Source organism: Pelodiscus sinensis, chromosome 6 (genome assembly GCF_049634645.1).
Source record: "Pelodiscus sinensis isolate JC-2024 chromosome 6, ASM4963464v1, whole genome shotgun sequence".
Classification (NCBI taxonomy): Eukaryota; Metazoa; Chordata; order Testudines; family Trionychidae; genus Pelodiscus; species Pelodiscus sinensis.
The window spans coordinates 15528524-15552233 of NC_134716.1; the positions used below are offsets into that span (position 1 = coordinate 15528524).

General features: G+C 48.4%; 2 protein-coding genes across 6 annotated transcripts in view; one reads left to right on the forward strand and one right to left on the reverse strand.

The window, feature by feature from the left end:
• IFT74 (intraflagellar transport 74) overlaps nt 1–7966 on the reverse strand; it is a 123174-nt gene extending 115208 nt beyond the window's left edge. Inside the window, exons 1-2 of one of the 5 annotated variants that reach the window (XM_075931465.1) lie at nt 7518–7545; nt 1217–2146 (exon numbers count right to left, since the gene is read on the reverse strand). In XM_075931465.1, coding sequence (XP_075787580.1) covers nt 1217–1233 — 17 coding nt within the window. In that variant the 5' untranslated portion in view covers nt 1234–2146; nt 7518–7545. Of the gene's footprint in view, nt 1–1216; nt 2147–7474; nt 7710–7755 lie in introns of those variants that run through there. The other 4 variants (XM_006127246.4, XM_006127245.4, XM_075931464.1 and 1 more) reach the window with 4 other exon arrangements.
• The window catches only part of PLAA (phospholipase A2 activating protein), a 40956-nt gene continuing 25031 nt past the window's right edge, over nt 7786–23710 (forward strand). The window contains exons 1-7 of the mRNA XM_075931461.1: nt 7786–8243; nt 13172–13365; nt 15628–15728; nt 15820–15940; nt 18651–18818; nt 22773–22908; nt 23386–23555. Coding sequence (XP_075787576.1) covers nt 8095–8243; nt 13172–13365; nt 15628–15728; nt 15820–15940; nt 18651–18818; nt 22773–22908; nt 23386–23555 — 1039 coding nt within the window. The 5' untranslated portion in view covers nt 7786–8094. The remainder of the gene's footprint in view (nt 8244–13171; nt 13366–15627; nt 15729–15819; nt 15941–18650; nt 18819–22772; nt 22909–23385; nt 23556–23710) is intronic.

A 23710-nucleotide genomic window follows, 5' to 3' on the forward strand; every position in this document is an offset into this window, starting at 1 on the left:
ACACCTCTAAACTTGACCGATAGACTCTCAACAGGCTTTTCTCCCTCTATATACCGGAGTTCTGTGTAATCATAGTGCTCTCTTACATACAGTGCAACTCCTCCTCCTTTTCTCCCCTGCCTGTTCTTCCTGAACAGTTTATACCCTTCCATGACAGTGCCCCAATCATGTGCATCATCCCACCAAGTGTCCATTATCCCAATCAAATCGTAGTTCTTGGACTGGGCAGAGCCTCCAATTCTTCCTGTTTGTTACCCAGGCTTCTCGCATTGGTGTACAAACACCTTAGATAACCAGTTGATCGCCCTACCCTCTGCATTCAAATCATGGGTCCTCCTTTGTTGCTCATTCCTCTTTGCATTTCTTCCTGGTATCCGACTTCCCTACTCCCCTCGGGGTTTTGGTCACCATCCCCCCAATGAGCCTAGGTTAAAGCCCTCCTCACCAGGTTTGGAAGCCTGCCCGTGAAGATGCTCCTTCCTCTCTTTGTTAGGTGGATCCCATCTCTTCCTAACAATCCTTGTGCATGAAACAGAGTACCATGGTCGAAGAAACCAAAGCCATCTATGTGACATCACTTGCGCAACCACACATTTACTTCCTCAATTCGACGATCCCTACCCAGTCCTTTCCCTTCAACAGGGAGGATGGATGAGAACAGTTCTGCACCCACCTTACAGTAGCCCCATCTAAGTTGTATTTGCCTAGTTTATTGATAAGAATATCATGAGAGACCATATCAAATGCCTTACTAAAGTCTAGGTATACCACATCCATCACTTCTCCCTTATCCACAAGACTCGCTATCCTATCAAAGAAAGCTATCAGATTGGTTTGACATGATTTGTTCTTTACAAATCCATGCTGGCTGTTCCCTATCACCTTATTATCTTCCAAGTGTATGCAGATGATTTCCTTAATTACTTGCTCCATTATCTTTCTTGGTACAGAAGTTAAACTGACTGGTCTGTAGTTTCCTGGGTTGTTCTTATTTCCCTTTTTATAGATGGGCACTATATTTGCCCTTTTTCAGTCTGCTGGAATCTGTCCTGTCTTCCATGATTTTCCAAAGATGACAGCTAAAGGCTCAGATACCTCCTCTACCAGCTCCTTGAGTATTCTAGTATTCAAGTCATCAGGCCCTGGTGACCTGCAGACATCTTACTTTTCTAAGTGATTTTAACTTGTTCTTTTTTATTTTATCTTCTAAACCTACCTCCTTCCCCCTAGCATTCACTATTTTAGGCATTCCTTTATCAGACTTCTTGGTGAAGACCGAAACAAAGAAGTTATTAAGCATCTCTGCCATTTCCAAGTTTCCTGTTACTGTTTCTTCCTCCTCACTGAGCAGTGGGCCAACCCTGTCCTTGGTCTTCCTCTTGCTTCTAATATATTTATAGAATGTCGTCTTGTTTCCGTTTATGTTTGTAGCTAGTTTGAGTGGAGAAAGGATACGCCAGAGACACCTAGCTGTGCTGTGTTAAAAGAAAAGACCTAAGGCAGGCCTATCACAAGGGAAATGGAATGTCTGGAGCATAGATACAAACAAGCTGCTTCCACAACAGCTGCATTTGATCCTAGGAGGGGAACCCAACCAGCTTCCCAAACCAAACTGTAGAATCCTCCCAAGACACTCATCAGGGCTGCAGCATCGAAGAGGAGAAGAATGGCCAGCATGTGAATGCCAAGAGCTTTTTATAACCCTGGAGACAATCCACTTCCTCTCAGGACGTTTCACAGTCGAGCACTGATCTCAGGAAGGGAACTTCTAGTGAGTTCAATTTTTTTTTTCTTGCTACAAGCAGGTTAAGGTAACTGGGTGGATGCCTGATACACACTCTGTGCCTACACAGAACGCGGGGCCCAGAACAGTTTGTTAACGTGTCTGGCGATGGAGTGGAAATCCTCCCTTCACATCTCCATGAAGCTCTCATAGAGGAACTCTTTGATCCTTCTGACAAGGTTCTGCCATATTCCATTCTCCACAGTAAGACACATTCTCATGCCAAGCCAGCAGTAAGTGGTCTGGAGTAATTAAAGCACAAAGCACTGCAGGATAAGGTTCAAGTTTCTGGCCACATTCGGTCAGCATCGGCTCGCTATCACTCTGTGTGATTCAGAGAAGGCTCATCTCTCACATGGTAACCTGGATGAAGGAGGGGAAGCTATTATCTGCTGCCAACCTCCATTTGTCTATCCCCAGGGAAGCATGGCTTCAGCCTCTGGCATCTCCTTCCTTCCTTCCATCCATCCACCCTCCCGCCTACAGGCTCCTGCGGAATGGGAAAGTAGTACTCCCCCAGGAAGTGGGGTGTGCTGGACACAAACAGAAGCCATGCTGAGTGTCCGTCCTGCTCCACGCCAGCAAAACTGGACCCTATCTTCCTCCTGCCCACAGGTTCGTTGCCTGGCAGGACCCTTAACCATGCCTGCCTCCAAACTGTATGAGTCGAGATGTTCCATTGAGATTAGGCTTGTAAACAAGTAGTTGCCTAGATGATTAACCGATAAACCTAGGCTTATTGGTTAATCTTGTCAACTACTCGCATTCCTGCTCCTTGCTGCCTTTGATCAGGTGCCAGTGCTGGGGGAAGCTAGCTGCCCCCCTCCCCGCAGTGCTTCTATTAGAGGCAGCAGAGGAGAGGCAAGGCTGCTGCAAAAGCAGCTCCTCTTAGCGTGGGGTCCGAGCTCTCCACAGGCAGTGACTATTCCACATCTCCTGAAGCAGCCTCTGTCCATGGCAAGCTTGGGCCCGCCCCAGACAGAGGCTGCTTTGTGGTAGCAGCTCCTCATTAAGGGGGAGTTTGAGCTCCCCATGGACAGAGGCTGCCCCATATCCCGCTGAGCAGCCTCTGTCTGTGGAGAGCTCGGACCCCCCATTGATAGGGGCTCCTGCCACCCCACGCTGCTGCCTCTGTATCAGTAAGGGGAGTTGCATTTTTAAACTGGCTCCCCTTGTGGGCCAGCTGCCCCTGCCACCCTGTGCTGCTGCCTCTGATACACAGGCAGCAATGCGGGGTGGCAGAGGATTCACTGGGAGTGGGGCTGGGATCGTGGCTGGGAGCACACTGGCTGCCACCCCTGCCCCAGGGACTATTAAATAGTCGCATTACCGCAAAGATTTCATACAGTTACGTAACTATTCAATTACCCAATAGCTAACATCCCTGTTGAGAACTCTATTGCATGTGTGCTGTACAGTCCCCAGCTGACCCCGGGCTCCACAGCACCTGTCCTTTTGAAATGCCGCCTCCCCATAGCAGCAGAACCCGAGGTCAGCTGGGGAGTCCCCAACTGACCCCGGGCTCCACTGCTGCCCCCTTTGAAACGTGGAGGTAGCGTTTTAAAGAGGCAGTGGCTATCCCTTTGAAATGCCACCTTGGGGCTGCCACTTTGAAGTACCCCTTCCTCCTCGCCTTTGCTGCCTCTATCTCAGGGGCAGCAAGGGGGGGGGGGGAGAGTCAAATCAACTAGTTGACTAGTTTTTAACAACCCTAGTGGGGGCACTAGGGTGGCCCTAGGGATGGAGTTGGGGGCACCAGGGATGGAGCTGGGGATGGAGTTGGGGGTGGAGTTGGGGACACTAGGGCTGGGGGCATCAGGGATGGAGTTGGGGGGCACCAGGGATGGAGCTGGGGGCAGTAGGGATGGAGCTGCAGGTGGAGCTGGGGCCCTAGGGATGGAGCTGGGGGTGTAGTTGGGGCACTAGGGGTGGAGCTGGGGATGGAGCAGGGGGCACTAGGGGTGGAGCTGGGGGTGGCGTTGGGGGCACTAGGGGTGGAGCTGGGGGTGTAGTTGGGGCACTAGGGGTGGAGCTGGGGGTGTAGTTGGGGCACTAGGGGTGGAGCTGGGGGTGGCGTTGGGGGCACTAGGGGTGGAGCTGGGGGTGGAGCAGGGGGCACTAGGGGTGGAGCTGGGGGTGGCGTTGGGGGCACTAGGGGTGGAGCTGGGGGTGGCGTTGGGGGCACTAGGGGTGGAGCTGGGGGTGTAGTTGGGGCACTAGGGGTGGAGCTGGGGGAGGCGTTGGGGGCACTAGGGGTGGAGCTGGGGGTGTAGTTGGGGCACTAGGGGTGGAGCTGGGGGTGGCGTTGGGGGCACTAGGGGTGGAGCTGGGGGAGGCGTTGGGGGCACTAGGGGTGGAGCTGGGGGTGTAGTTGGGGCACTAGGGGTGGAGCTAGGGGTGGCGTTGGGGGCACTAGGGGTGGAGCTGGGGGAGGCGTTGGGGGCACTAGGGGTGGAGCTGGGGGTGTAGTTGGGGCACTAGGGGTGGAGCTGGGGGTGGCGTTGGGGGCACTAGGGGTGGAGCTGGGGGAGGCGTTGGGGGCACTAGGGGTGGAGCTGGGGGAGGAGTTGGGGCACTAGGGGTGGAGCTGGGGGTGGCGTTGGGGGCACTAGGGGTGGAGCTGGGGGTGGCGTTGGGGGCACTAGGGGTGGAGCTGGGGGTGGAGTTGGGGCACTAGGGGTGGAGCTGGGGGTGGAGTAGGGGGCACTAGGGGTGGAGCTGGGGGTGGCGTTGGGGCACTAGGGGTGGAGCTGGGGGCACTAGGGGTGGAGCTGGGGGTGGCGTTGGGGCACTAGGGGTGGAGCTGGGGGTGGCGTTGGGGGCACTAGGGGTGGAGCTGGGGGTGGCGTTGGGGGCACTAGGGGTGGAGCTGGGGGTGGAGTTGGGGCACTAGGGGTGGAGCTGGGGGTGGAGTAGGGGGCACTAGGGGTGGAGCTGGGGGTGGCGTTGGGGCACTAGGGGTGGAGCTGGGGGTGGCGTTGGGGGCACTAGGGGTGGAGCTGGGGGTGGCGTTGGGGGCACTAGGGGTGGAGCTGGGGGTGGAGTTGGGGCACTAGGGGTGGAGCTGGGGGTGGAGTAGGGGGCACTAGGGGTGGAGCTGGGGGTGGCGTTGGGGCACTAGGGGTGGAGCTGGGGGCACTAGGGGTGGAGCTGGGGGTGGCGTTGGGGCACTAGGGGTGGAGCTGGGGGTGGCGTTGGGGGCACTAGGGGTGGAGCTGGGGGTGGCGTTGGGGGCACTAGGGGTGGAGCTGGGGGTGGCGTTGGGGGCACTAGGGGTGGAGCTGGGGGTGGCGTTGGGGGCACTAGGGGTGGAGCTGGGGGTGGCGTTGGGGCACTAGGGGTGGAGCTGGGGGTGGAGTTGGGGCACTAGGGGTGGAGCTGGGGGTGGAGTTGGGGGCACTAGGGGTGGAGCTGGGGGTGGAGTTGGGGGCACTAGGGGTGGAGCTGGGGGTGGCGTTGGGGCACTAGGGGTGGAGCTGGGGGTGGCGTTGGGGCACTAGGGGTGGAGCTGGGGGCGGCGTTGGGGGCACTAGGGGTGGAGCTGGGGGCGGAGCTGGGGGCACTAGGGGTGGAGCTGGGGGCGGAGCTGGGGGCACTAGGGGTGGAGCTGGGGGCGGCGTTGGGGGCACTAGGGGTGGAGCTGGGGGTGGCGTTGGGGGCACTAGGGGTGGAGCTGGGGGTGGCGTTGGGGGCACTAGGGGTGGAGCTGGGGGTGGCGTTGGGGCACTAGGGGTGGAGCTGGGGGTGGAGTTGGGGCACTAGGGGTGGAGCTGGGGATGGAGCAGGGGGCACTAGGGGTGGAGCTGGGGGTGGAGCTGGGGGCACTAGGGGTGGAGCTGGGGGTGGAGCTGGGGGCACTAGGGGTGGAGCTGGGGGTGGAGCTGGGGGCACTAGGGGTGGAGCTGGGGGTGGAGCTGGGGGCACTAGGGGTGGAGCTGGGGGTGGCGTTGGGGGCACTAGGGGTGGAGCTGGGGGTGGAGTAGGGGGCACTAGGGGTGGAGCTGGGGGTGGAGTAGGGGCACTAGGGGTGGAGCTGGGGGTGGAGTAGGGGGCACTAGGGGTGGAGCTGGGGGTGGAGTAGGGGGCACTAGGGGTGGAGCTGGGGGTGGAGTTGGGGCACTAGGGGTGGAGCTGGGGGTGGCGTTGGGGGCACTAGGGGTGGAGCTGGGGGTGGCGTTGGGGCACTAGGGGTGGAGCTGGGGGTGGCGTTGGGGCACTAGGGGTGGAGCTGGGGGTGGCATTGGGGGCACTAGGGGTGGAGCTGGGGGTGGCGTTGGGGGCACTAGGGGTGGAGCTGGGGGTGGCGTTGGGGGCACTAGGGGTGGAGCTGGGGGTGGAGCTGGGGGCACTAGGGGTGGAGCTGGGGGCGGCGTTGGGGGCACTAGGGGTGGAGCTGGGGGTGGCGTTGGGGGCACTAGGGGTGGAGCTGGGGGTGGAGTTGGGGCACTAGGGGTGGAGCTGGGGGTGGAGCTGGGGGCACTAGGGGTGGAGCTGGGGGTGGCGTTGGGGCACTAGGGGTGGAGCTGGGGGTGGCGTTGGGGCACTAGGGGTAGAGCTGGGGGCACTAGGGGTGGAGCTGGGGATGGAGTTGGGGCACTAGGGGTGGAGCTGGGGGTGGAGTTGGGGCACTAGGGGTGGAGCTGGGGGTGGCGTTGGGGGCACTAGGGGTGGAGCTGGGGGTGGAGTTGGGGCACTAGGGGTGGAGCTGGGGGTGGAGTTGGGGCACTAGGGGTGGAGCTGGGGGTGGCGTTGGGGGCACTAGGGGTGGAGCTGGGGGTGGCGTTGGGGGCACTAGGGGTGGAGCTGGGGGTGGCGTTGGGGGCACTAGGGGTGGAGCTGGGGGTGGCGTTGGGGGCACTAGGGGTGGAGCTGGGGGTGGCGTTGGGGGCACTAGGGGTGGAGCTGGGGGTGGAGCTGGGGGCACTAGGGGTGGAGCTGGGGGCGGCGTTGGGGGCACTAGGGGTGGAGCTGGGGGTGGCGTTGGGGGCACTAGGGGTGGAGCTGGGGGTGGAGTTGGGGCACTAGGGGTGGAGCTGGGGGTGGAGCTGGGGGCACTAGGGGTGGAGCTGGGGGTGGCGTTGGGGCACTAGGGGTGGAGCTGGGGGTGGCGTTGGGGGCACTAGGGGTGGAGCTGGGGTGGAGTTGGGGCACTAGGGGTAGAGCTGGGGGCACTAGGGGTGGAGCTGGGGATGGAGTTGGGGCACTAGGGGTGGAGCTGGGGGAGGCGTTGGGGGCACTAGGGGTGGAGCTGGGGGTGGAGTTGGGGGCACTAGGGGTGGAGCTGGGGGTGGAGTTGGGGCACTAGGGGTGGAGCTGGGGGTGGCGTTGGGGGCACTAGGGGTGGAGCTGGGGGTGGCGTTGGGGGCACTAGGGGTGGAGCTGGGGGTGGCGTTGGGGCACTAGGGGTGGAGCTGGGGGTGGCGTTGGGGGCACTAGGGGTGGAGCTGGGGTGGAGTTGGGGCACTAGGGGTGGAGCTGGGGGTGGAGTTGGGGCACTAGGGGTGGAGCTGGGGGTGGCGTTGGGGGCACTAGGGGTGGAGCTGGGGTGGAGTTGGGGCACTAGGGGTGGAGCTGGGGGTGGAGTTGGGGCACTAGGGGTGGAGCTGGGGGTGGCGTTGGGGCACTAGGGGTGGGGCGGGGCTAGACTGGAGCGAGCGAGCCCCTGCGCGGTCCCCTCCAGGGACGCCGTACCCCGGCGCCGGGCAGCGGTCGGAATCCCGCCCCGCGGTCTCACCCGAGTCGGCCGCTCCGCGGTCTGACTGAAACCTGTCCCCACCCGACGCCAGTATCACAGCAACCGACGAACCCCGCCTGTCCCAGTAGCCAATCATCAGCCGCGCTCCCGCTACTCTCGCGAGATTCTGAAATCCCGCTTTCAGCAATCGCTAAGCGAGAGACCGAGAGCTCTGCCCCTGCGGACATTACAGTTTGCCTCAATAGCGGAAGCGGATCACGGGAACCTCAGCACATACGGGCACTGGAAAAACCCATTGCAAGTCCCGGTGTGTTGCAAAGCTCTCTGCACTGGTTGTCTACCGCTCCCAGCATGCAACGCACCTGCCCTAACGTCCGTTGTTTACTAAGACTACAACTCCCAGCACGCAACGCGCCACTTCCGAGCGGGCCGTTCCTCTCTCGGTGGCGCTCCGCAGGCCGGGATAGGCGGTCTCCAGTCGCTCTGGGGCGGAGGTCGGGCACTTGTTGATGACGCTTTCCGGCCGAGGGGAGCGGTGCGGTTGCTGTGTCAGGGTGTCGCCTCCGCTGCCCGGCGCCGGCTTTCCCGGGCTGAGGCGAGAGTTCCAGCCGCGGCCATGGCGAGCGCGGGCGGCACTTACCGGCTCAGCTGCTCGCTCGTGGGACACGAGCTGGACGTGCGGGGCCTGACTCGCGCTCTGTTCCCGCCGGGAGGCTTCGTGTCCGTGTCCCGGGACCGGACCGCCCGGCTCTGGGCCCCCGACAGGTGAGTGGGGGCCCCTCTTGTTCGCCTCCTCCGACCTCCCCGCAGCCGCGTGAGCTCTCTGGGGCCCGCGCCCCACAGGCCTCTGCTGCGGCTGCCCCGATAGTGGGCCAGCGGGAAGAGGAATATGAGGGTCTACGTGCGCCAGCCTTCCCCTGTAACAAGGCCCAGGTCTGCTCGCTCATTTCCTTCCTGGCCCTGGGGACTAAACACTTCCCTGGCTTGATACTTTGGGGGCTCTATGTGTCTATTTAAAAATGGGTTGCAGACGGATTTGCTTACACTTGTGCTTTTCCTAATCACCCCAACTCTCTCAATTCAGTAAAATAGTGATAGAAATGTAGCCGTGTTAGTCTGGGGTAGTTGAAGCAAAATGCAGGACAATGTAGCACTTTAAAGACTAACAAGATGGTTTATTAGATGATGAGCTTTCGTGGGCCAGACCCACTTCCTCAGATCAAATAGTGGAAGAAAGTAGTCACAACCATATATACCAAAGGATACAATTAAAAATATGAACAAATATGAAAAGGACAAATCACATTGCAGAACAGGAGGGGGATGCGGGGGGGGGGGAGGAGGAAGGAAGGTAAGTGTCTGTGAATTGATGATATTCGAGGTAGGGAGAGTGGGATGTTTGTAAGTTAATGGTATTAGAGGTGATAATTGGGGAAATTGTCTTGGTAATGGGTGAGATAGTTCAAATGTTTGTTAAGTCCTTGTTGGAAAGTGTCGAATTTTAACATGAATGACAGTTCAGAGGATTCCCTTTCAAGTGCAGATGTAAAAGGTCTTTGTAGCAGAATGCAGGTGGCTAAGTCATTGAGAGAGTGTCCTTTCTGGTTGAAATGGCAAGAAACTGTTTTTTCTTTGTGATCTTGTCTGATATCTGTTTTGTGGGCATTAATCCTTTGGCGAAATGTCTGAGATGTTTGTCCAATGTACATAGCAGACGGACACTTTCGGCACATGATAGCATAGATTATATTTCTGGATGCGCAGGAATATGTGTTCTTGATCTTATAACTCACTTGGTTAGGTCCAATAATGGTGTCAGCAGAGTGAATATGTGGACAAAGCTGGTAACGGGGTTTGTTGCAAGGGAAGGTACCAGGGTTGGTATTAGAGTGGTATGTCCTGTGGTGGTTGGTAAGAATCATCTTGAGGTTAGGTGGTTGTCTATAGGAGACTATGGGTCTGTCTCCCAGAGCCTCTTTGAGTATGGTATCCTGTTCCAGTATAGGCTGTAGTTTATTGATAATGTGTTGGACAGGTTTAAGTTGGGGGTTGTAGGTGATGACAAGTGGTGTTCTATTGTTGGTTTTCTTGGGTCTGTCTTGAAGTAGATGGTTTCTAGGTATTCGTCTGGCTCTTTCAATTTGCTTTTTTATTTCTCTGGGTGGGTAGTTGAGATTTATAAATGCTTGGTAGAGATCCTGAAGCTTCTGGTCTCTGTCAGTGGGATTAGAGCAGATGCGGTTGTATCGAAGGGCTTGGCTATAGACGATGGATCGTGTGGTGTGTTCTGGATGGGAGCTGGATGCATGTAGGTAACTGTATGAGTCGGTGGGTTTTCTGTAGAGAGTGGTGTCTAATTTTCCATTGTTGATTTGTACGGTGGTGTCCAGGAAGTGGATCTCTCGTGTAGAATGGTCCAGGCTGAGGTTGATGGTGGGGTGTAGGTTGTTGAAATCTCTGTGGAATATCTCCAGTGTTTCTTGGCCATGCGTCCAGATCATAAAGATGTCATCGATGTACCGTAGGTAGAGGAGGGGTGAAAGGGGACGGGAGTTGAGGAAACATTGTTCTAGGTCAGCCATAAAGATGTTAGCATACTGTGGGGCCATGCGTGTACCCATGGCTGTGCCGCTGATCTGGAGGTATAAGTTGTTCTCAAACTGGAAATAATTGTGGGTGAGAACAAAGTTACATAGGTCTGCGATCAGGTTGCTTGTAATCCGTCTTCATGTGGGATGTTGGTATATAGAGCTTCTACATCCATGGTGGCAAGGATGGTATTATTGGGGAGGTTATCGATGTTTTGTAGTTTCCTTAGGAAGTCAGTAGTATCTCGGAGATAGCTGGGGGTATTGGTTACGAAGGGTTTGAGAAGAGTGTCTACATAGCTGGATAGACCAGTGGTGAGCGTGCCAATACCAGAGATTATGGGACGTCCGGGGTGCCCAGGTTTATGACTACTTTCTTCCACTATTTGATCTGAGGAAGTGGGTCTGGCCCACGAAACCTCATCATCTAATAAACCATCTTGTTAGTCTTTAAAGTGCTACATTGTCCTGCATTTTGCTTCAATTCAGTAAGGCACTGAGCTCCCTGGAGTGGGCAGACGTGTTATCGTTCTTGTGCGCTGTCTGTTATAACTTAACTGCTAGTTGCTCTGTGAGTGATGATAAAGTGTGTAGTGCTCGAGTCTCCATTCTGGGTATTCAGGGAATGATGCTGAGATTAGAGTGCTTCCCAGATGCTGTTTTCTCCATTACGCTCATAAATGTGCGTATTCTCTTTAATCTGTTATTGTTTCAGTAGGCCCATCAATAAAGTGATATAGTAAACTTAGTTTTAATAATACAGTACGTTCAAATTTTTAATAGTGTGTTCTGATTTTTTGAAAATTGTTTTCATGGGTCTTTTAAAAGGGTATGTACACTTCAGTTAATGTTCACAATGATCTCTTTAGCAAGGTAGAAACTAAAAATAGCGACACTACCCGTATACAAAATACAGTCTACTGCACAAAACAAAAAGAAACTTTTTTTTTTGTGTTGACTGCTCTCAGTTGTAAACATCTTAGGTGTTTAAAAACAACTGCACAACTTTGTCTCTGTAGACTTGCCAGGTTCACACAGTGAGTCATTGAATCAAAACTAAAAGTGACTCAGGAATTGAAACTTAAAATTGACTTCCAATGCTTTGTTGTAATCAGTGGGCGTATACTTGCTGTAGCAGCAAAACATGTCTCCTACTTTGTGCACAGTTTAAAAATATGAACTGTATCCCTGATATATTTGGTATACACTTTTTTTCTTAGCAGAGAGTAGAAAGAAATGTGACTGACAAGTTTGTCTGAATATTTTGCCAGGAGGCTGTCATGTAAATAAAATTGTGATTTGGATGAGGGAACCAGTAAAGCGGGGTAGGAAACTAAGTTTCCTAACATTTATCACAAAAGAAGGTTTTTATCCTCTTTCAAATTAATGTGACAGCTCTTTCTAGTTCACCTCCACTATGTTAATGGTCACAGTGTTACAATGTGTACACTGTAGGAAATTACAAGAAGATGTACATGGCATTGCTTTAGTCCTTAACTCTATTTAAATGAAGCATGTGCATTTTTTTTTTTTTGGTTAAATGTCTGAGGTGGGGCTGGGGATGAGGGGTTCAGTATGCAGGCTGCCCCAAGGAGACAGGACAACCCCAATCCTCTCTCATTGCAGTAGCTTGGAGCCAGGGGAGAAGTGCCTCTCCATGGCCACTGCAGCTCCAGCAGGCACAGCTAGTGGAAGGGGTGCATGTCTACTTGACTGGAGCAGGTCCTGGTTCATCTGCACCACCAATCAGAGTGAGGAAAGCAGCAAACTGTGCACCTTTCCCAGACTTCCTTACAAAAGGGAACATCCAGAAATGTTCCTGTACAAATTGAGGGCAAGGGACGGAGGGAAACTTCAGCTCTCTCTAAGGTGCACCTGGGAATAGAAGACTTGGAGCTGGGGAAGTCCTACACATGGGGAAGAGAAGGGACACAGCCCCAGCTAGCTCGTTTCATCTTTTATGTATGGTTTTATGGAAAGTAAATCCATTCCAGGCACATCCCATTTTTCTGACACAACCAAGCCCTTTACCTTGCTTGAAGTCATGATAAGAGAAAACTGTATTCTTAATTTGTTTATCTTAGCTCTTATTATTTAGGAGTCTTTAGACAAGCTCTCTCAAATACATAATAGATTATTTTCTTTTTAAAAAATTCTTAAATTGAAAACCGAAAACTATTAATGCAACTTCAAAGTTGTGTGGTTCATTGCTCAAATTAAGGTCTGTTGCCCCTCTGTGTACATACATTACAGAAATCTTGACTTGTAATCACCAGGTACCTTAGATGTCAGATTAAAATATATTTGATAGATTATATTATCACATCAAAGATTTGCTGTTCTTAGGCTTGTCTAAGCAAACCTATATTATTGTTAAACCTAACCAGGTGGTTTATGGAAACCATTTCAGTGCATCAGTTTCCCACATTATAGTAAAAATGTGGGGAGAAATTACCAAATAAATATTAAAAAGATAACTTTATGTGTAGGGAAGGAAACATAAATTAATGGAAAGTAGTAATAACCTAGTTGCAACATGCCTGAAAGTATGAAATAGTAGTAAAAGAAGCAAAGAAACAGAATGGAAGCAGAAATCTGTTGATTTTTGGGGGGAACATAAATGTTTGTTAGTGCTAAGTGTCAATCAGTAAGATTTTAAGAAATATGATTATCAAGATAACTTTATTTCAGAATTTAGTATTATTCCTCTCAATTGCTATATCTATTTAACTTAGCTTTTTCATTTCCTGCTTGTGCAGACACTTGTTTCAAATTTTTTAAAATGTTTGTTAGATTCAGTAAAATATTTTTTACCAGAAAAATCCTTCGATCTTAGGTGTAGTAATATAGGGCTTTACTTCTTGATTACTTAGGGTTATTAGTAAATAAATGTTTGTGTTTAAATATTGATTGCCATTTTGCAAAAGTTAAACTATTTTTAAGGCTTCTTTTCTTTTTTCTTTTTTCCTCTTTCAACCTATTGTTTATCTAGTTATCTTTGAAAATCATCAGTCCAAGAGTTTAAATATAAAGTTCATATTAATGTAGACCTGTTTTCTCTTATGATTCTGTAATGTGAGTTAATTGGCCTATGTATCTGTTTAGTCTCAATAGGGGATTCACCGAAATGCACTGTATGAGTGGCCACTCCAATTTTGTATCTTGTGTGTGTGTCATACCTTCAAATGAGAACTATCCTCGTGGGCTAATTGCCACAGGTGGTAATGACCATAATATTTGTATCTTCACACTGGACAACACAACTCCACTCTATGTCCTTAAAGGTCACAAAAACACTGGTGAGTATAGGTCTTGTTTTGTAATTCCCCTTGTGAAAGCTGGAACTAATGCAACTTGTTTTTAATTTGGTTAAAATAAAATCTTGTTTTTCTAAGTCTTAGAATTCTTTACTATTTTGTCATGGTGAATTATTTCTAAATATAGCTATTATCAGGTTTCATATAATCCAGTAACTCTTTTTGTTTTCAGCAGAGCAAGGCATAACTATCATAATGTATAATTGTATATGTGTGTTAATACAAGTTGAACCTCGGAAATCTAGGGCTCTGGACTGCAAGCCCCGTCACTTGGGAGCCTTGGCTGAGTGGGGCATCAGCAAAGTAGCCAGTGGCAAAAACGGGACAGCCAGCAAGCCCCATACCCAGGGATACCCGAGCAGGCGGGGAGAAACCAGGCATGGTGGCTGGGGACCTCCATCCCTAGGAAACCCCAGTGGGTTGAGTCAAGTGTAAGCCCTGCAAGCTGGAGCCCAGTGGCAGTGGGGCTAGAGCAGAGCCAGCCGTAGGGAGGGGGAGCATCCTCGGAGACAAGTGGCAGGAGACCTCCCCGAACCAGCAAATTCCCTTATTCGCAACGGGTCAGGTCCCGAGCGTGCTAGACAAGGAAGGTCCTCCCCACACAGGAGCCTCAATACTAAATTAGGGCCCCATTTGGGACTTTACAAGCAGTTGCTAAATGAAACATGCTCTCTGCTCCAAATTTGACAGTCCGGGGGACAAACAAAGTTGGCCCTTGTATTGTGGAAAATTTTTGACAATCTCAGAGCATTAGTCAAATTGGGCTAGGTCTACATTGCAGTGCAACATATCTTGATCCCTGAGTCCAAGCCCTGGCTTGGTGTGATTTGTGGAAGGGCAGTTGGATTTTTGACACTCAGTTCAAACCCTGGACATATTTTGCAGTGTAGACAGCGGCCATCCCCAGGCATGAGGGAGTGTCAACTAATTCAGTTTCCTGTGTTTCAGCTGGGGAGCTATAAAATTTAATCACAGACTTTTCGGAGACCACTGCCTTGCAATGCCAGCCAGGCCTGGTTTGCTGCCATGTAGATCTACACTGTGAGCCTTCATTATCTCCCATGCCTGTAATGGGGGAGAGACTTGCTTGTGCTTAATTGGCTATCAGCTTCCTGAAACCTCCAGTGCATTGGCTACCCAGTCAGTCTCTGGGCTATAACAATCCTTATGTTGCCTTGGAGGTTTGGATGGTATAACCAAGATCCTTTGGAGTGTTGTGTTCAGCTCCTTATCCACGCATGGTAATACCAGGTATGCTGTTTCCAAAGGTACAGTAGACACATCAGCTTGAATCTAGTTATGGTGAAAAGTCATTTATTTATTATAAAAAATCAATATTTAAGATGCAGAGCAGAATCTCAGAGTTATGAACTGACAAGTTAACTACACTCCTCATTTGGGATCAGAACTACACAATGAGGCAGCAACAGAGACCCATTCTCCACCCCTCCTCACCACCCCCGAAAAAACCACCTATAGTACTGTATTAAATGTAAACTGATATGCCAAAGTGCTGCTTACAAGGGATGTTAAATATCGGTTAATTGAATAGTCGAGTAACCTCATGAATTCTTATCATTTAGTCGACTATTCTGTAGTTCTTGGGGGCAGGACCAGCAGCAGCTTGTGGTGCCAGGCGGGAGCTAGCCTGCAGGGGGAGCCAATTTAAAAACTTTCATTGTCCTGGCACAACCAAACCCTGAACTTTTCTGTAAGTTATGAGAGGAAACAGCATACCACATTTGGGGGGTTCTAGTTCTCTCTGTTGTATTCTTAAATAAATGGAATCATGGACTGACAACAAACGGATGCACAAACTCTCTCAGATATATAGTAGATGACATTAATGATCAGCGTGATGCTTGCTTTCATTTACGCTCTTACATGACTACATGTATGGATAAAGACCATAAAATTGTGTATTAGATATAGTCAATCAAACCTGCTGGAATTGCTGTTACACAACAGTGAACTGTTTGCCAGCTGTTTCCAGTGGTGCTAGGTGTCAGATATCCCTTGAAGAATTTAATTCTAATTAGCATTGTGACTGCAGCGATGTTAAACTCCCTTTCCAAAGCAGAAAAGGAAAGGACCAAAAGTTTGCTCTGGAAACAACTTTAAAAAAAATTACTTTCCTTCAATGTGTGCCGCTAATTTAAGAAAAATCTCTTTCTGTATGTTACTGGAATAAGAAAGGGGCAGTGATTGGGAATGTGTCAATGCTGATTTGAATGTTTGTTCCAGTTTGCAGCCTTTCATCTGGGAAATTTGGCACGTTGCTTAGTGGCTCATGGGACACTACAGCTAAAGTCTGGTTGAATGACAAATGCATGATGACATTACAGGTATGGTAGTTATTCATGAGTATATCAAATAATGAATAATTGAATAGCATTGTAAATTCTCTACCTAGTCTAATTCTGTTCCTGTTCACAGGGTCACACAGCCGCAGTATGGGCAGTAAAAATATTGCCTGAACAGGGATTAATGTTGACTGGTTCAGCTGACAAAACTATTAAACTATGGAAAGCAGGAAGATGCGAGAGAACGTTCACTGGTAAATATCTGGGTAAAATGGAGAGTATTTTCTAACCTGACATCTCATTTACATGCTGCTTAAAAGTCAACTTCCTGTTTGTGAAAATTTCATGGATGCGAGTAACTTGAATATGTAGACAAAGATTTTCAAAAGGGTGGCTAGTGATTTTTATTTTTATTTTTTTTAGGTAGCCCACTTGGGACACCTTAGAGGCCTGATTTTTTTCAGAATATGCTAAGTAAAGGAGGTGTGTTTTTTAAAGCTAGATCTTCAATGAACACCAATTTCTAGAATAAAGATGACAGTTGAATCACAGGGGTCCCCTTGAGACTGTCACCTAACATGCTGATCGAGCCATTGAGCTTGCCAGCCTGCCGTTTGGGGTGCACCACCATCCTGTCCTGCTGGGCCAGAAGCTCTGGCTTCCTGTAGTCAAGGCACAGAGTTGGGGTAACTGTCCCCCAGCAGAGCCACACAGACACTGAACCAGTTCAGCTCTGGGAGGGCTCAGCTTTAAAGCTGTTGAGGGCACCCAGGAATACAGTGCCAAAAAGGACCAAAACTCCAAATAAATCCATCTTGCTCTATAAATATTTTACCCAGAGATCTGGTCTGCAGAGGCTGTCTAGCCCACCCCAACCTCATCCTGGAAACAGGTCTCCTCAGTCTAACAAGGAGAGGCTGGTCTAGAACCAGCAGAAGCAGTCAGGGGCAGTTGAACACCTGCGGCTAATTGATCAGTCCTGCAGAGTCAGGCAAGTCTGGGCTGATGATGCTTGGGGTTAATTAGGGAGACCAGTTGAGACTGGCTATAAAAGGAGCTTGCCTGCAGTTGTTGGATGGAGTGGGGGGAAGGGGTGTAGCTTGGAGGATGGTGGAAAGCGCTGCTGAGAGTAGGAGGAAAATAGACAGCAAGTGGACTTGAAGGATGAACTGGAGAAAAAGGAAGGTGTGGGGAACTAGCTCAGGGTCTTGGAGCAGGTCTTGGGGACTCACATAGGCGGTTGTTATTACAGGGCCCTAGGCTGCAACCTGGAATAAAGGGTGGGCCTGGGTTTCCTTCAACACCCACTTCTGCATTTCCACTCAGAGAAAAGACTGTCAAGTTTATCCCTCCCCTTTATATCATATGCTGGCCAATGATGAAAAGATCCCAACAAACAGTGAACTCACGCCTCAGGTGAGGGGTGCTGTCAGCTGCGGAGGCAAGCAAACCTGCCTGAAAGCACAGGACCCACCAAGTTTGTGAGACACAGCTCCTACACAATCTACTATATATTTGAAAGAGTTTATCAGTGAGCGATCGAATCCATTTGTCCATCCTTCTGTTTGTTCAAGAACTTCTCGTAAACAATAAGGCTATGTCTACACTGGCAGCTTCTTGCACAAGAACTGTTCTAAGGAAGAGTTCTTGCGCAAAGTCTTCCACAAGAGCTCATCTACACTGACATGTGCTTTTGCGCAAGAGCATCCATGGCAGTGTGGATGCTCTGATGGCTATTTTAACCATAGGGGCTTCTTGCACAAGAAATTCATGTTGCCTGTCTACACTGTCCTCTTGTGGAAGAGCTCTTGTGCAAGAGGGCTTATTCCTCGTGGGGAGAGGAATAACTCTTCCAGAAGAAATCCTATTTTACAATGCTATACTGTAAATTTACTTGCGCAAGAATGCAAGTGCAGTGTAGACAGCAGGCAAGAATGGCTGTTTTTGTGCAAGAAGCTGCTAGTGTAGACATAGCCTAAGAGGTAGGCCCACCAAATTTGGTATGCAGCTTCCTTGCTTTAGAGGTTTGGTTGTTCCAGGACAGTAAGATGTGCCTGGAATGGGATTGCTTCTTATAATATACAGAAAAGAGAGAATCACCAGGCAGGTGAAAGAGGCTGCTTAGGGGCATCCTTCCTTCCCCCAGTCCATGACTGTCCCATCACCAAGCCTCCTCTTCCTATGGTGCCCCTTAGGGAATGCACCTTAGCTGAAGCTTCCTTGTGCCCCTGATTTGTACAGTGGATGTTGCTGGCTTTTTCCCTTTGTCAGGGAGCCAGGGGAAAGTGTAGCGTTTGCTTTTTTCCCCTCACTCTGGTGGGGGAGCACAGGGGGGCAGATGAACCTGGACATGCATCTCTCCCCCAGCTATGCCTGCTCGAGCTGCAGCGGCCTTGGAGAAACGCTTCTCACCTGGCCCCAAGCTGCTGCAGTGAGAGAGGGCTGGGGTAGTCATCTCTCTCCAGGGCAGCCTGCATACTAAGGATGTGAATGGGTACCCGGGAACAGCCTGTGCTGTGGGGGCCACTCCAGCCCAACTGTGGTGGCAGGGTTCCCCCCACCTTGCCTTCATTTAATCACTTAATTGTTTAAACTTAACATTTAACTGATTAATTAAAGGGGATTTTACATCCTTGCTGCATACTAAACCTCTCATTTTCAGCCCCACCCCAGAACAATGATTTAAATTAGTTTTCATTTTGCTTAATTTTTTTTAAAGTTAAGGACCCAAGCAATGGTGGGTAAATCTTCTAGTATAATTTACGAATTCAACAGATAGTAACTTTAAAAATGTTAAATGACACATTTTGCCTAAAGCCTCCTTTATGCATATTTATGAGTCAATTTTCTTAAAGCATTGGGGGGCTCTTGACAAAGTAATGAGATTGCAAAATAAGATATTGACATGTTAAGCTGCTGCTGGAAACAATATTTGATTGTTTGTAAACCATTTCTTTTATAAAGGACACGAAGATTGTGTGAGAGGTTTAGCGATTTTAAGTGACTCAGAATTTCTTTCCTGTGCTAATGATGCCAGTATTCGAAGGTGGCAGATCTTGGGCGAGTGTCTTCAGATTTATTATGGACATACAAATTATATATACAGCATATCTGTTTTCCCTCATGATAAAGGTAAGACTATTTTCAGAGTAAAATTAGCAAAGGAGCTTTTCAAAATGAATGGCAGTTCTGGTACCATTATATAATCTGAATTTTTTCACCGGCATTCTCTTTTCTATACTTTTCTGATAATTTGAACAGTGAACATGTCACTGCAGGAGAAATGTTCTTTAATATCTGGGTCCAGAATTCTCAGAAATTCTTCCTTGAGAGATGTCCCCATGGATGCTCCATCTTTGGTTTTGGTGCTGTCCTGGCACCTAGATCGGAAATTTTGAAGCAGTCCCTGTGCTGTCCAAGCCCTCCAGTTCCTTCTCAACCACCCTCAGCCTGAGATGGAGCTCTGCAGTTGTCTGCTTTCTTCACACTTCTGAAATAGTTTTACATAGTTTCTTAGTTCTTGTTGTTAGTTGATAGTTGTTGAGAGAGTGTGGGGTTTGTTTGGTTGGTTTTTTTAATCATGCCTGGGTTCTCTAGTCTTTGAACTACAGAGAGGCAATGCTGATTTCTGATTGTCATTGACAATGTGCCAAATGTATGGGAGAGCATTGTTCACCTCAGGACTGCCCTCACTGTGCCAGACTTAAGGGCCAGGGCTTGCAAGGACAGGGACCTCTGGTTAATGCTAATTCTGCTTAAGAAAAATACGCACCCTGCCTCGGACACGGGATCACAACCTAGGGAGATACAATCTCCCCCAGGTTCCCATCAAGGCAAAAAGGTGCCAAAGGGGAAAAGTTCCTCAGTGCTTCATTGGGAACCCTTGTCTAAGAAACAGTCCCCCACCAGACTGTAAGCACAGAGGTCACACATCGGTACATATGATCACGCACTGCAGCACCATCGGCTGCTGCCGGCATTGACCCCAAAGAGTCCAAACAACGTCCTAAAGCGGCACCGGTAATCGCCGGTAGTGGTAGTACCAATTACTGCATCAGTGCTGTTGTCCACACCATTGGTACCAACTAACTCAGTGGCACTGAAATCCACAGCATCGCCACTACCATCAGCAGTGTCAATGTGTCTGATGGCACCCACCTGCTCTTTGGCACCGACGTATATCCTAGACCCACGACGACTCAGGTAGTGCCCCCAGTACCATCGCAGTTCTGCAGTGATGGAGAGAGGCTTACCGGCTTCGTCCCGACACCATAGTCCTCCAGTGTAGTACTACAAGCCACTTCCAGTACTACTCCACCAGTGCCACATCCTGCACAATGCCTTTACTGGAGCCTGTGGGGTTCCCATAGTAAAGTCACAGTTTGCAGTCTAGTCCCTACAAACAAACTAGTTTTTATTATACACTGCACACAGCTTCATCTGTGCATCAGCCTCGCAATCTCATCACTCTGGATCGGACAACAGAAACCTACCCAGGCCTATTCAAGCTGTATCTAATAGCATGTCTCCCTTGTGGCTCTCCTATTCCAAACTAGGGCTTTAGGAGCAAGTTGAGCAATCTTCATCCACAGCTGTAAGAATTCCACATGCGCCTCCTACACATATAAGTGGAAGCGCTTCTTAGAAAGGTGCACCTCGAAAGGGCAAGAGCCGATATCAGTGCTGCTATCTTTTATCCTGTACTACCTCCTCACTCTCTTAAGCAATCATCATTTTCGTTCAGTTCCATCAAGGTACACCTAGAGGCTATTACAGCCTTCCACCAGAAAATTGAGGGATGGTCTGTTTATATGTACCCTACAATCAAGAGGTTCCTTAAAGGTCTGCACCTCCCCCATCTGGATATAACACACCCAGTACCTTTGTGGGACCTCGATTTGGTGCTGCGAGCCTTAACCAGACCACCTTTCCAGTCCTTCGCTTCTTGTTCTTTTTCATACCTCTCCATGAAAGTTGCATTGCTGGTCACCATCACGTCTGCTCACCACATAGGTTCTCACCACATAGCTGCTCACCACACCGCTGTCGTTTGGTTCGATTTATTTTAGATCCAAAGGAAACCAGGACACTCCACGGATACTTAACTACTTTCTTATTTATTGTAAGCTCGAAGCAGTTAATACAGTTACTATATACAATTTAAACCTTAAATACTATAAATTCTAAAGCAATTAATACAATGCAAAAGCAATGAATAGAAGATCTACTATAATACAGTAATAAAGCGTAATTCATTTACACTTCACCTGTATGCTACCTACAATACCAGGCAGGAGGTCATGGTTCCTATTCTTCCCACGCAGTGGAACACCATGCACTAGGTTGCTGGTATGAAGGGCCTATTTACTTTTAGTTAGGTGGAACAGGAACCGTGGGTCAATCCTGCCCATTCTCTCCCATCGATTGCTATAAAATGGGCCAAGCAAGACTTGGTCATTCTAATAATATTTACCAATTGATTACATATTGTGTAGGACAGGCATGTCAAATTTGAAGCCTACTGAGGGCACAAACAAAAATTGATAGCTTTCAGGGCCACCTAGATGGTGTGACCAAAAAAATTTGTCAAGGGTGGGGGAGAAGGGAGAAAGCAGCATTTTAGGTGTTGGGACGAAGGCATCAATACCAGACACCTGGCAACCCTAGTGCCACCAAAGTACTTTGACAGAAAGTTGTAGTTGTTATAAAATAGCTAAAACATAATGCATAATATTGTAATAATTTGATATTAAATACTTTTAAAATTAATCTTACATAATTTTTAATTTAAATATAAATTTAAGGTACTTTTTAAATTTTGTATATGATACATAACTTGTTTGGTTGAAATAAAAACAAGTATAGACCATGGTTAATCGAATAACAGGCTTCTGTGAAAATTTCAGATACTTATAAGTTTGAGATTTTGCATAAAGATTCATGCAATTGCAAAAAAATTGACATATTTATTGATATAAAATTAATATACATTTTACGACTTTATTTGGAAATACGTGTGTGTGTGTGTGTGTGTGTGTGTGTGTGTGTGTGTATATATATATATATATATATATATATATATATATATATATATATATATATATATAAGGTTGTAGTAATAGAGTGAAATCCTGGCCAGTGAAGTCAATGGCAGAGCCCAGGATTTCAATTCAGGTTGCCATTTGCATATCCATGCTAGAGCACAGTGTAAAAATGATACTTATAGCCAGTGCTTTTTTGTGTTTAAAAAAAAAAAACCAAAGAAAACACCCTTATCTACAAGGCTTGTTACTCCAGGGGAAAAGTTGAGTTCTGTCTGGAGGTGCCGGTACTGAGTGGCAGTGCCGTCACACAAAAAAAGCACAGCTTATAGCAATAGTCTTCGAAATAGTATTTAATGTTTTGATATTAATATTCCGATAACTTCTACAGAAGAATCTGAAAGCATGCCTCAAATGTTAACGATGTAATCTTTATGCTATATCTGAAAGTTAGATGTAAAAACAGGCTTGGGACTGTGATTTGCCCAAGGTCACAGAAGAAATTGATTCTCTGGTTGATGTACAGAATATGTTTGTACTCTTGGTGAGAAGTAAAGCTCCAAAAGCACTGTAACAGATCATTGCCCTCGGGGGTGCATGTATATGTCTCAGTGCACTTGTTACAGTTTTAAAGGGTACAAGGACTATAATAGCAAGTCACGTGTTTTTCCTAGTTATGTGCTCAAAAATGCATAGCCTATGAGGTCTTCTGCCTCTTCGGTAGACCTGGGGAAGATAGTGTCCTGATAGTGGTGAGATGGTTTTGATTTTTTTAAGCTTGGTTAATACAGCCCTGTGAAGGAAACTGGTACTGTGCTGTTTGGAACGTAATCCTTTTCTGCCTAGTAAAGCTGGCCACTAATTTAAACACTTGAGCACTTTTTTAAGGAAAAAAAGATGAGTAGTGACTATTTCACCCTTCTTTCCCTGTAAACCTCTTTAAGGAGATATAAGAAGTATTTCATTGTAAAGTATTTAGCAGCAGGAAGCTACTTTGTGCCTTTGTTGGGTTTTATGTTAGTTTTCTATATGTTTCTCTCTCCAGATTTTGTTACCACTGGAGAAGACAGAACACTTAGGATCTGGAAACAAGGGGAATGTGCTCAGATAATCAGACTTCCAGCTCAGTCGGTTTGGAGTTGCTGTGTGTTAAACAATGGTGATATTGTGGTTGGTGCAAGGTATCCCGACTTTACGTATATAATCAACTATATTTGCAAAACACATTGTCAAGCCAATTAAATGCATCCTTGAGTGTGAGAGAAGTGCCTGGCTCTGGAGTATAGAGAGAACAAGTAACATTTCTCATTTTGGAGGAGGTTTTATGTTTCTTTCATATTACTAATTTTTTTTTTTACTATTCTGAGGACTTCAGAAGAGATGGTGCCTTGGAAATGTGAACAGTTTTCAAAGTTCAGTATTAGGAATAGATTAGCAGTTGTTCTGTACCAAAGTCATTTTATAGGAGTATTCTCCCTCGTTGTCACCTCTAGTCTTTGTATCCTTCTTTCTTTGTAATAGAATGCCAACGTGAACTGAATGTTTTGTATAGCTGATACAGGGTTTTAGCCCATTAAAAATTAACTTTATTCCATACCAGGAATTGTAATGTGATGGAGTTTGAATCTTTAAATATGTTGCATTTCTTCTGTATTCAGTGATGGGATTATCAGAGTATTTACAGAATCTTTGGAACGCACAGCAAGTGCAGAGGAAATTCAAGCTTTTGAAAATGAACTTTCCCAAGCAACTATTGACCCAAAAACTAGTGATTTGGGAGACATTAATGTTGATGATCTTCCTGGAAGAGAACATCTGAAAGAACCTGGTAAATTCATTTTCTATTGCATTAAAAGCAAACAATAATAAACATCGCTTGTTTGGTTTTTTTATAGCATTAGGAGCTTCATCTCTCTGGGGAATGGAAAACCTTTTGTTGATTACTTAAATTGTGTTAAATCATAGAATAATAGTATTGGAAGG